The 13,273-nt window shown below is 36.7% G+C and overlaps 1 protein-coding gene across 2 annotated transcripts in view; it reads right to left on the bottom strand.

Annotated features, from left to right (window-relative positions):
- Srgap1 (SLIT-ROBO Rho GTPase activating protein 1) overlaps positions 1-13,273 on the bottom strand; it is a 291,479-nt gene that overhangs the window by 108,971 nt on the left and 169,235 nt on the right. For both annotated transcript variants that reach the window (XM_010644530.2, XM_010644531.2), the window contains exon 4: positions 8,035-8,097. In XM_010644530.2, coding sequence (XP_010642832.1) covers positions 8,035-8,097 — 63 coding nt within the window. The remainder of the gene's footprint in view (positions 1-8,034; positions 8,098-13,273) is intronic.

The following is a 13,273-nucleotide window of genomic DNA, read 5'->3' as shown; positions in this document are numbered from 1 at the left end:
AAAAAAAAAAAAAAAAAAAAAAAACCCTCTTTGAAGCTCACTTAGAGAAAAATCTTCTGATATGAAGTGGCAAGCCTGTGGGACTCTTTCAGAATGACTCTTCAACCTTGCCTGGGGTGAGTTTCTTCTTTAGAGAAGAGAGTGTTAGCTCTTGGTTTGTAGGAGGCTCAGAGAGTAAGCTTCAGCTGTTCTTTGAGGCTGAATTTTCAAAGGACTCAAAATAATAAACAGCATCTTCCTTCTCAGTCCTTCTAAAAAATAATGAGCTCTTTGTATTTTAAGATTTTTAAGAGATATGTAAAGGCTAAAAGATATGTAAAGGCTAGAGTGGATTATGGGTTCATTGGCAAGTCCATTTTTCAAATGTCTCCTTGTACAAGCTGCTGAGCAGCTGGCTGTTTATATTTGCTAGGCAAATCAGAGTTAGCTTTGGAAAGAAGAAAACAAAGGTGAGTGGAGCAAGACAATGAATCTTTGCAGAGCCCCTGTTTATGAACACACACCTGACAGGCAGTGCTGACACATATAACGTTAAAGCTGAATGACAAAATATCTTTTTCAGAGGCACCTCAAATGAGCATATCCTACATTAAAGCTGAATATGGGAAGCCATTTGGGTTTATCCACTCTGTAATCCACATGGACGTGTCAAAAGCTGAATCAAGTTTTTACAAGTAAAAAGTGCTTCACCTGTGAATTCCATCTATTCTTTGGCTCTGCCCTTCCTCTTCTTTCCTGTGCACAGCCTTCCCTCAGGCAGCTGTCCAGTGGGGGACTGATGGGTGTTGAGAACACAACTGGGTTTAGAATTTAGATGAGTCATTTATTGTATGTGGGATTCTGAGCTATTTATTCAGAGTCCCAGTTCCTACTTGTAAAACTGGAATTAGGAATATTACCTGCCTCATAGGGCTGCTGTGAGAAATGAACAGGATAATGGGCTTGCCCGATGGCAAGGGTTAGATAAATCTTCATTTCCCCAGTTCTTTACCTCATGATTTCATGGAGTTTAAGGATGGACAGTCATGTGTGATAATCAATTACACATAATTAACAATCAATGCCATGTATATTTATCATGGCGTCTGTTAATCTCTGTTAAAACCAGTTTGCTGAGGACAGCAAACTGTTTTGTAAAATGCTGCTAAGCCCAGACAAGGTAAAGAAACATTAATTGACAGCAAATAATGGCATATGGCATGCAGCTAAAATACAGCGTCATTTTTTGAGATTTTGATATTGCGACAAGCTTGACACTTTAAATCATTGTTTCACCATGAGTCATTCCGGTTGACTAAAGACAAATTTTACTTTGAGCGTTTACTCTAAACTTCTGTGTCATCATTTTTCTCTGTTTCTGTCTTTCATTCTCCCAACCTGCCCAGCATAGCAGTCCTGATGATGTTTACTACGGATTCAGTATTCTTAAGGAAGTTATCATCCTTGTTCTTTTCATACAAATATTTCTTGTAGCAAAAACAAAACAAAACAAAAACACACACACAAATATTCCTTGTAGCAATATCCTTTCCTCTACCTTCATTCTGTGAGGAAAACAGTGGTTACCATCCTCATTCTACTGATTATGAAGAAGATGCCAATGAAGATAATACTAACTACTAACATTTATTAAACATTTACTATGCACTAGACGCTATTCTGAGTGCTTTATCTGTATTAATGCAGGTTTATTTTTCCTCTTAGCACTTATACCTGCCACATTATAGTTATTTGTTCACCAACTATCTCTTCTAACTAGAATATAAAAGCCTTGAGAGGAAATACATTGTCTGTTTTTACTCATAGTCCTATCTGTGGTACATCTAACAGTGCCTGGCACAGGAGACATTCAAAAGTACCCGCTGAATAAATAAATTTGGTCTTCACAACATTTATTCTTTATTTTAAGAGTCAAGTGTTGTTATGATCTCCACTTTACACGTGAAAACCTGAGGTAAAGGGTTATACATAGCCAGAAAGTAACAGGGCTGTGATTTAAGCACTGACTCTTCCAAGGTTGCTAATTTTATGTGTTATCGTGATTGGGTCTAGAACATTGCTGTGGGTCTCTCTATGCAAGTGATTCTAGGTTAGATTAATAACTCGGTAGACTGAGTAAAGCAGACTGCCTTCCCTAATGTACCTGGACCTTACACAACACACTCATGGTCTGCATGGAACACAAAGCTGGGTAAGAGAGAATTCTCTGTATGATGGAATTGTGGCTTAAATATGAAGTATCAAAAGAAATCTATCTATCTATCTATCTATCGATCTATCTATCTATCGTCTCCTAAAGATTCATATATTAAAGGCTTGATCCTCAATGCCACAATATTCAGAGGTAGGGCCTACAGAGGTGATGTGATCATGAAAGCTTCCATTCCTGCAATGGACTAATCCACTGGATTTTATAATTTGTGGCATTACTGAGGGGTGAAAGAAATATAGGTGAGGCCTAGCTGAAGGGAATGGGTCACGGGGATGTGACCTGAGGACTATATCTGGTCCCCAGCCCTTTCCTCTCTGGATCATACTTTCTGCTTCTTGGCTGCCATAAGTGAACAGCTGTGTTCTACTATGCTCTTTTGCTATGATGAACTGCTTCACCAGACTCAGAAGTAATGGAGCCAGCTGACCATGAACTGAAACCTCTGAAACTATGAGCCAAATAACTTTTTTTCTACTTTAGGTTGATTATGTCAGGTAACTTGTCACAATAATGAAAAGCTGATGAACACAGATGGTCTTTGAAGTGGGACACTCAAAGTCAATGAGTCTTCTGATTTCAGACCTGGAGTTAGGGGTGGAACTTTATACCATTATCTCACTGGGTTCTAAGGCTTTCAAATTAGTGTTATACCATTAGGTCTTCTGAGTCTCAAGTTTCCCAACCAAACAGAGAACTTGGGACTTTTAACCCTCTATAACAATGAGGGCTAACTCCTTATAATAAATTACTACAAACACACACACACACACACACACACACACACACACACACACACACACAGTTTCTGTTGCTATGGTGAACTCAGACAAATACAGAGGCTAAATAATTTTCCAGGGCCACACAACTAGCAATTACTGAAATTGAGATTCAAATACAAGTTCTCTGACTGCCAGTCTAGTCATTTTTGTTTCAATACAGCATAATACTTTCCCTGGTTTCCTAACCCTATTCTCAAACTTGCTAATTCTACCCTTTAGCTCTCTTTCAAATGTTCAATTCAAAAGGAAATGAATGAGCAGATTAGACTCAGAAAGGGAGTCTGTGGATCTTGGTTTACCCTTTCACTTTCTAGCCCAACAAGCCCATCTGCTACATATTTAAATTAACATTTCTACGAAGTACAGGTTGCCATCAAGCCACATGCTCAATTTTCCACTTATATTTTTGTTAAAGCAACATTAATGCCATTGATTCTAGAAAATACAAATGAGCAGGTGATAAGATGCTTTATTTCTCTGTGTTGTAGGGGCAGCATTAGCATTTAGAGGTCTTACTTGGGAAATGGCTCCCCAAAACTAGAGAGAGAGAGAGAGAGAGATAAGATGAGAGTAAAGGAAATGGGCTTGGAGCCAGAACCAGCTCTGAGATCTCACTTTTCTACAAGCTGTGTGGCCTTGGGTTAGCCCCTCTGAGCCTTAGGTTCTGTGGCTGTAGGATGAGGATAATGACAGCAACCACTCATGGTGATGCTGTATTACTTGAGATAATGTAAGAAGTATGCTGAGTGACTAGCACAGACACAATAAGCATGCAATAAAAGTTAGCTCCTCCAGCAACCATTGCTAGTTATATATAAGTAACTCTTCTTTCAAATTAATAGACTCTACATTTTAAAAATTGGTTAGCAATGAGACTAACTATGACTCATTTCCAGACCGTTTTGCAGCCTTCTGGGGTCACGGTGTATGTTTGGGCCAATGAATTTTCCTTGCAAGTCTCTTTGAAAGGCAAGGAGCTTGCCCTTCTTCCCTTTATCCATTCCATTTTTTAGGAATGCAGAGGTAATGGCTGAAACTTTACTATTAACTGGAACTATAAAGACAAATCTTGCAAGTAGGTTTCTCTGAACAGTGGCTAGGGAGAAGCCACATTCTTGAAGGGATTTATGTAATCTACATACCAGCACTGGGTTGCCATTTTTTGGACTTCTCTTATGTGTGAGAGAATATAAACTTTTATCTTATTCATGGAATTATTTCAAGTACCGCTGTAATTCATGATTGAACTCTCTTAACTGCAAGCTGTCCGTTGCGGTGTTAAAAATATTTAAATGGAGGCTTGAAACCATTCTGAGGCCTTGTTTTTGCAAACAAAGTCAAAACTGGGCAAAAAGACAGAAGAGGAGCTTTAAAGCCTTCCTTCACCTTTTCAGATGCCCACTCTGATGTCACCATTCTCTCCTGCTTACAAGTCCAGGGCTTCGTGCTCTAACAATTTATATCTTGTACTCTATCATAGCACCCACCTGTCAATTCATCACATCATGGCTATCACATCATCCACACAACCTGGATGGTCAGATTCAGTTCCCTCTGAGGATACGCAAACACAAGGCGTTTCTTTCTTTTCATCTTCCTGGGCATTTGTATCTTATTGGGACAAAGCCCTCTGACGGAATGTTAGGAATATCAACAATTTCTGTGCAAACTACATTTAGGATGACCTACTTTGGAGGTCTATCCATCAGACTCTCACCTATTGTAAGGACTGTAACTTAACAAAATATGTCACTGGTATAAAGAAGTTAATATACTTCTGAAATGTTCACTTTCAACTCCCAAGGAATTTCCAGGATCAAGACTGAATGAAGGGGTGGGGATTCAGCTCAGTGGCATCACACCTGCCTTGCAAGTGCAAGGTCCTGAGTTCAAACCCCATATCTACCCCCTAAAAAAGAATGAATGAATCTGAGAAAGCAGTTAAGTAGCATTTTCAATTATCTAAGGTTATCTAATTTATGTCTGCTACTTTAGCAAACGTTACTCATAATCAGACTATTTATTATATTGTATGTATTATACAAAATTCTATGCACAATGCAACCAGAAGATTTTATTTTTATAACCAAGATACCAGTCAATGGTTGCATAAGAAACATAAACCATTCTCCTAAGCCAGGGAAGTAAACGTATGGTATGCATGCCGCAGTGGGCTGTTTATATCAATGAAAGCTCTAAAAGGTTCACCATCATTGTCCTAAGACATAGTTCCTCAACTCTTGGTGCACTGTTCAAACACATTTCATCTTGACTTTTTCCTGGAGTAAACTGGACATGGTCTGGTTTGTTCTTGGTGCTGGGGATTGAACCCATGATCTCACACATGCTAGACAAGTGCTCTGCCATTGAGCTACACTCCCAGCTATATATAAACTGTGTATGTACTGATCTCATCTGAACAAGACACAATATGAAGTGTAAGAAGACACCAAATGCAATCTCCTTTCAGAGCAACAAGAGTGTATTTGCATTCATGAGAGAGGGGGCAGGAGTAGGAAGTGGGGTCAGAAGTCCTTTCCCTATAGATTATGACCTCTGGGCTGAGCATGCTTTCTAGTTAAAGTAAAAAAAATTTTTTTCCTCAGGAGCTCAAAGAGATCTACACATGACATAATTAAAACCCCATTGCCTGTCTCCTTTATTCCTTAATTCCTCCAGTGATTCTGAGAGGTTAAAAGACTCTGACAGGGTCACTCAAACTCTGGTAGCCTTTTCCAGATTCCAGCTCCTTTAGGCTTTCAGACTGAAGTTGATGAGCATTTTGAGAATGTGTCAGATGACTTGATCCAACTGTACAGAATCTGCTAAATGTCTAAATACATTAATAAGATGTATCTAGGAGAAATTTCTCTATACACAGCCTTCACCAAGATACAAATCTAGTGCCATTCTCCTGACTTCTCTTGTATCTGAAGATCACGTTTACCTTGGCAGCTGCTAAGCTGATAGCACACCTCGTTTCAGACCTTAATCAATAGGTTTCTGTCCACAATGCTCTAACAGCCAAAAGACTTGTTTTTTAAAGCATTAGGGATAGGTTTATACTGTAAGCAAGACAATGCCCAAGTCAAGGGAACCACAAGGAAAGTATCAAGAGTCTTCATTTAAAACAGTTCAATAAAAGAGGACACAATTTCTGCCTGATCTTGTTTTGAAGTCTCAGAGGACAATGCTCAATTAACTTTTAAATTACCAGGCTTCTAAAAATGGTTGATGTCTTGGGTTATCAGAAATTAACAAATCACATGAAGCACAGGCAAGTAATGGGCCCTTATAAAAATCAACTCATTAAAATATTTGGTATATTTGTACACCTAATAACATGTAGGTTGTGTGTAAAATGAAAAGTTTCTGAAGGTGAAATTAACACATAGAAACTGTCAATTCAATTCATAAGTACAGCTATAGCAAATATATATGAAAAATGCAGATTTAACATATACATACAAAAAATCAGAAAGCTCATTTTATAGAAATGTCACTCAATTTATAAAAGTTTAATTTACAGGTTATTTTAACTAACAAGTATCAATGAAGCAATAAAAATATAATTCACCAAATTATATTGTACACATATGGCTTTTTAAGGAACAAATGGAATTTATAAATCATCAATCACATTTTAACAGTAAGTTCTGGGTTTCATTTTCCTGTAAAAAAATTCAAATAACCTTCCATAATGAAAATGCAATTATTTATCATTAGTACAACTTAATAATAATCATTTCTCATACTTATTTTATTCTCTTTTGAAATAAAAACTGCTCAAAAATATCAAAAACTAATTATTTAAAATATGATCATTAAATATAAAAAACTACATGGCACATTAGTAATTCCAACTTGTAACATCACTGGTATTGGCTGTTTAAATAAAGAAGTTTAAAAGTATTTAATTTCTCATGATCATAAGCAATACCCTAAATAAAATGTAAGTTACAAAAAAATTATTGCAAGGAAGAAAAGATAGATCACAAAAATGTAATTTTAATGTAGCACATCATTAGCCAAGCAACTGAACTACAATGGCAAGTGAGAGAAAGAGGAAAAGAAATGAAAATATCCAAAATGAAGGAACTCCAAATTGTCAAGTCCTAGAATGGCAACAGCTTAAAACAAAGTATTTTGGAATTGAATATAAAGATCCTATATGATCTAACCAGTTAAAAACATGTTTTATTGAGATATCTTTTATTAGGAAAAGTATGTTTATATTACCCCCCCACACTTCAAAAAGGTCTCTCTAGTCAGCCAAGGTGGCGCACACACTCCTGTAATCCCAGCAGTTGGGAGGCAGAGGCAGGAGGATTCTGTACATTCAAGGCTAGCCTGTGCTACTTAATGAGTCCAGGGCCAGCCTGAACTATGACGCGAGACCCTGTCTTAAAAAAAAAAAAAGGTCTTGGCTAGGGGTTTAGCTCACAAGCACAAGGTCCAGAGTTTGATCCCCAGTACCCCCACCAAAATTCTCCCAAAATGGGGGGTGGCAAGAAAATACAGTAGTATACATTCATCTAATTGGTTGTATATTTCAACCAGATAAACCAGATATTTCATCCATTTATGCTCTGGTTTGGAGGCAAATTCTAAACTGAGGAGTATTAATGTTTGGTTTTTAAATATTCCCCAAAAGCTCAGGTGTAGAACGCTTGGTCCCCAGTGTATGAGGTTCAGAAGTGGGGCATGTGAGAGGTGAGTGGATTATGAGGGTGCTATCCTCATGACTGGATCAATCTATTATGGATTCCTCATATAATTTGCTTCAGGAGAGGAGCTCTGTATAAAATCCAGCTTTCCCTTTCCTGTTTCCTGACCATTGGGAAGGGTGCAGCTCAGGTGCATTATGTGCTCCTGGCCATGGCAGGAGGTCAACTGGAACCAAAACCCAAATAGACTTCTCCTTCAAATTGATTTTCTCAGGTGTTTGCTGACAGTGATGGAAAGCTAAAGACAAGCAGTGTTTCCACAAACGTGAGATATAAACTGAAAATTCATGCAAGAGAAGAAAGATTATGGGCTTACCGTGTAAAGTTCATTAAGAACCTTCATTAAATCCTCATGAAGTTGGAATGCAATTTCTTTGCTCTGTAATTAAGAAGAAATTAAGAATATTTAAAAACATAAGAGTAACTTGGTTCTAAATTATTTATATCTCAAAAGCCTGTTGACTAGAAATGGAAAGGTATAGACAGCAGAAGCTGGTGTGCTTCTGAAGTAATATACATCTTCACGTGAGTGGCCCTTTCTAATACCAGGAAATGGGGACTAGTGGTTTCCACAGGCTAGGGGCACCTCTATAATCAATAACAGACTTTATCAGAGAGACCAAAAGTAAGCAGGAAGTAAGCAGGGCAAAGCATTATGTTAGTTTAGAAGTCAGTCTGATCTGCAGGACTAAAGTTATTAAGCATACGACCTTCACAAAGGAATTATACACAGTGACTCCCCAAATGCTAAGCTAGAAACTGCAGGAGAAATTAGCTACCCCTGATTAAAATAACAACTTGACTGACTACAATTTTAAGAAAGCACTTTCAAAGTAGTAAGGTAATAAGTCTAGTTATGATGTACATATTTCTAATTCTGCATTTTTCATTTTATGAAAAAAACATTTTCATAACCAAATAATGACAATAAATAACAATAGTTACTATATTGTGTATCATTATCATCAAAGTAGTTGCTCAGTACAAGAAAGAAACCCAAAATGTTCTTATGGAAAAAAAAAATCAACAAATAATACCAACTTTCTTTTCAATGAACTTAGATAAGTATTTAGGCAAATGAAGCAAATTAGCATATTTATTGAAATGTTTTTAAAACAACAGAATCTGGGGCCAGGGATTTAGCTTAGTGGTTCTGCCCCCTGCTTTGCAAGCACAAGCCCAAGGTCCTGAGTTCGATCACTGGTACCAAAGAAACAAAAAAAAACCCCAATAGAATCTGTCATTTGGAAAGTATTTGAACTTCTATTTTCTATTTTGCTCTTTGTGTGTAAATATATGTATGTATATATTTGTGTGATACATATGTTTATTTATTTATTTTTTTTTTGGGGGGGGGTAACCAGAGATCAAACTCACGTCCTTGCTCTTGCAAGGCAGGCCAGTGAACCGCTGAGCTAAATCCCTGGCCCCATGTTTATTAATATATGAAAAATCATGCAATATTTGAGCTTGTGTGACTTGTTTCACACATTATGTTCTCAAGTTTCATGCACTTACCTATGAATGCCTCTAGTTTTTCTTGGGGCAGTGTAGTGCTCCACTGTGTATAAATACCACATTTCCTTAGCCATCTGTTGATGGACACACACACTGTTTCCAAGATCTAGCTATTATAACTCATGCTGCTATAAACACGGGTATGTATGTATCCCTGTAATATGATTTTAATGCTTTTGGGAAGATACCTAGGAGGGGGATTGCTGGTCCAAATGAAATTTCAGTTTTAGTTTTTTGAGTAATATTCACGATGATTTCCATTGTGGTTGTACTAGTTTACAATGTAGTAGAGTTTCTTTTACCCACATCCTCACAGCATTTGTTACTTTTAGATTTTTTGATGATAACCAATGTTTCTAAGGTAAGAAGTTATCTTAGTGTAGTTTAATTTTCATGTCCCTAATGGCCAGCAATGATAAGCATTTTTTCATGTACTTGTCCTTCTTTTCAGACTTTTTTATTCATTTTGTTGCCCAGTTTTTTATTGGGTCTTTTATTTTGGGGATCTAATCTTTTTTCTTTCTTTATATATTATTATTATCATTATCATTATCATTATTTTGGGGGTGGTACCAGAGATCAAACTCAAAACCTTGTGCTTGCGAGGCAGGTGGCAGAACCACTGAGCTAAATCCCTAGCCCTCTTTATATATTTTTGATGTTAAGTCTTCTATGTCAGGAATATCTGACAAATTTTTTGTCCCATTCTGTAGATTCCTTCTTCATTCTATTGTTTCCTTTGCTGTGCAGAAGCTTTTAAATTTGATATGATCCCACATGTTGATTTTTGGTATTATTCCTTACACTACTGGGGGTCTGGTCAGAAAGGACATGCCTACACCTATGTTTTCAAGAGTTTGCCTATTTTACCTTCCAGCAGATTGTTTCTGTTTTTATAGTTAGTTATTTGATCCATTTTGATTTTAGCTTAGTACATGGTGGGATATATGGATCTAGATTCAATCTTCTACACATAGATATCCAATTTTCCCAGCACCATTCATTAAAGAAGCTATCTTTCCTTCAGCGTATCCTTTGAGGTCCTTTGTCAAACATCAAATAGCTGTATCTGCCTAGGGTTGTTTCTGCTTCTGCTCTTCTGTTCCATCGATCCACATGCTTTTTTTGTGTGCCAGTACCATGCTGTTTTAATCACTATAGCTTTATAGTATAACTTCAAGTCTGGGACTGTGATTCCACCTGCTTTGCTTTTGTTACCTGGGATTGCTTTCGCTCTTCTAGAACTCTTCTGATTTCATTTAAATTTTAGGATTGTTGTGAGAAATGAAAACTGGTTTTTTTATTGGGATTCCACTAATTTTGTGTATCAGTTTGGAAGTATAACCATTTTGATTATGTTGGGGATAAACAGGAACAAGGGGGTATTTTTCCATTTTATGATGTCTTCCTAGATTTTCTTTTTCAGTTTGTGTAATTTTCATTGAGATATCTTTCATTATCTTAATTAGATTACTACCTAAGTATTTAATTTTTTTGAAGCTACTGTGAATTGCATTATTTTCCTAATTGTGTTTTCATTGAGTTCATTATTAGTGTATGGAATGCTACAAATTATTGTGTACTTATGTTGTATTGTGGTATTCTACTGAACTTGATTATCAATTCTAGGGTCTTTTGGTGGAATTTTTTTGGTCTTCTAAGTAAAGAATAATGTCATCTGCAAATAATGATATTTTAATTTCATCTTTTCCTATATGCACCCCTTTTACTTCTTTCTCTTCTCTGATTTTTCTGGCTAGAGTTTCAAGGACTTTGTTGAACAGTAGTGGTGATAATGGACATCCTTATGTTGCTCCTGATTTTAGGGGGAATGTTTTCAGCTTTTCCCCATTTAATATGGTGTCGGCACTAGGTTAGTCAAAAATGGCTTTTGTCATGTTGATATAGACCTTCTATGCCTATTTTCTTGAGGGTTTTTATCATAATGGATAAAGGATTTTGTCAAAGGTTTTTTCTGCAGCTATGGAGATGATCATGTGATTTTTGTTCTTGCTTCTTTTCATGTCTTGGTTACTTTTCAATGCACCCACAAGTTAAAGGAGGAAAGGTTTATTTCAGCTCACAGTTGGAGAGGTTTCAGTCCATAGTTGGCTAGCTCTAAGGCAGGGTGGCATCTGCAGAGGGGGAATGGCTGAGGAGAAACAGTCCATGGAAGAGAAAGCAGCAGGTGGTGGTGGTGGTGGCAGCAGTGGCATCAGCAGCAGCAGGGGCATCAGCAGCAGCAAGCCTTCCTTTCCCTTTTATTACATCCAGGCTGCTAGACTTTTGAGTGGTGCTACCCACACATGGTGGGGCTTCCATCTTCAGTAAATCTACTCAACCACCCTAAGAACTATGTTAATTATAATCAATGCAGTAATTTAGTAGCACTCACCCTTAATCCTAGTATTGCATGCCGTAGATCAAGCTCTCAAAAGCCCCATCTATGAGTGCATGAGGCTTTGGAGGATACAAGCCCTAATAGTACTGAATTACATTTATTGATTTGTATGTGTTGGACCATCCCTGCATCCCTGGGATGAAGTGTCTGATCTTATCGATGATATGTCACATTCTGTTTGCCAGTATCTTGTTAAGGACTTTTGCATCTATGTTCATTAGAGAAATTGCCTTAGTTTTCTTTTTTGCTTGGATCCTTGTCTAGTTTTGGGATCAAGACAATGTTAGCTTCTAAGAATAATTTTGGAAGTACTCCTTACCTCTCAATTTCATTAAACAGTTTGAGGAATGTTGCTATTACATCTTTGCTGAAGTTCTTGTAGAATGTGGCTGTGAATCTGTTAGGTCCTGGGCTTTTCTTGGTAGGCTTTTTTATTACTGCTTCAATTTCACTGCCTGTTACTAGATTGTTCAAATTTTTTAAGTCTTCGTGCTTCAGTTTTAGCAACTCATATGTATCTAGAAATCTCTCCACTACTTTTGAGTTCTCCAATTGTTTAGCATATGTGCTTGTGAAGAACTTGCTAATAATTTTTTAGATTTCAGTGGTATCCATTGTGATGTCACCATTTTTGTTTCTAATTGCATAAAAATTTGTGTCTTTTCTTTCCTTTTTATGGGGGGGGTAAGACTGTCTAAGAATTTGTCTATTTTATTTATTCTCTCAAAGAACTAACTCTTCAATTCATTGATTTTTTAAAAATCTCCATTTCATTAATTTATGTTTTAATATTTATAATCTCTTTCCACGTACAAGATCAGGTTTGGATTGTCCTTATTTTTCTAAGATCTTGTGGTACATTATTAGATCACTTTTGGGCTGTTTTTCTGATGTAGGCATTTTCCCCTATAAACTTCTCTCATAGGACTGCTTTCAGTGTGTTCTATAAGTTGTACTACGTTGTACTGGTATTTCTTCCTATTGATTATTCAAGAGTATGTTGTTTAATTACCACATGTTTGCATAATTTCTGTGGTTTCATTGATATCAAATTCTAGTTTAATTGTACTGTGATCTGATAATATGCATGGTAAAAATTTTGATTCTTTTCCATTTGCCAAGGCTTGCTTTATTTACTGTATGTGGTCTGTTTTGGAAAAAGAATTCCGTTTTTGAGTGGAACACTTTGTCTATATCTATTAAGTCCATTTGTTCAAAGTTTTGGTTCAACTCTGATATTTCTTTGTTGATTTTTTTCTGTTTATATTAAGACAAAAAAGTTGAATTCTCCTACTTTGTGAGTATAAAATAGTATTTAAAAAAATACTCTTCCCTAGGCATATTCTGAAAATATCTGAATATTGTTTTCAATAGTATATAAGTTATCTTAAAGGAAATCCTACACAAACATTGCTTTTTCCATGTTTTGAGCTCATCATGTAATCAGGTATAAGGAAAGCAAAAAATGTATAGCATGGCTTCATCTGCAGTATGATAGACTGATTCATGTAGTAGGTGTCTCCCACTGGACTGTCAGTCCTGAGGGAAAGGGCTACATCTTTATCTTTACATGCGCTGCCTAAGCAAGTGCACAACTAGGACACAAAACTGAAGAAGGCACTTAATCTCACCTATC

This window comes from Fukomys damarensis, unplaced genomic scaffold (genome assembly GCF_012274545.1).
Source record: "Fukomys damarensis isolate Sample0158 unplaced genomic scaffold, DMR_v1.0_HiC HiC_scaffold_15, whole genome shotgun sequence".
NCBI lineage: Eukaryota > Metazoa > Chordata > Mammalia > Rodentia > Bathyergidae > Fukomys > Fukomys damarensis.
This window is presented reverse-complemented; position numbering and strand designations above follow the sequence as displayed.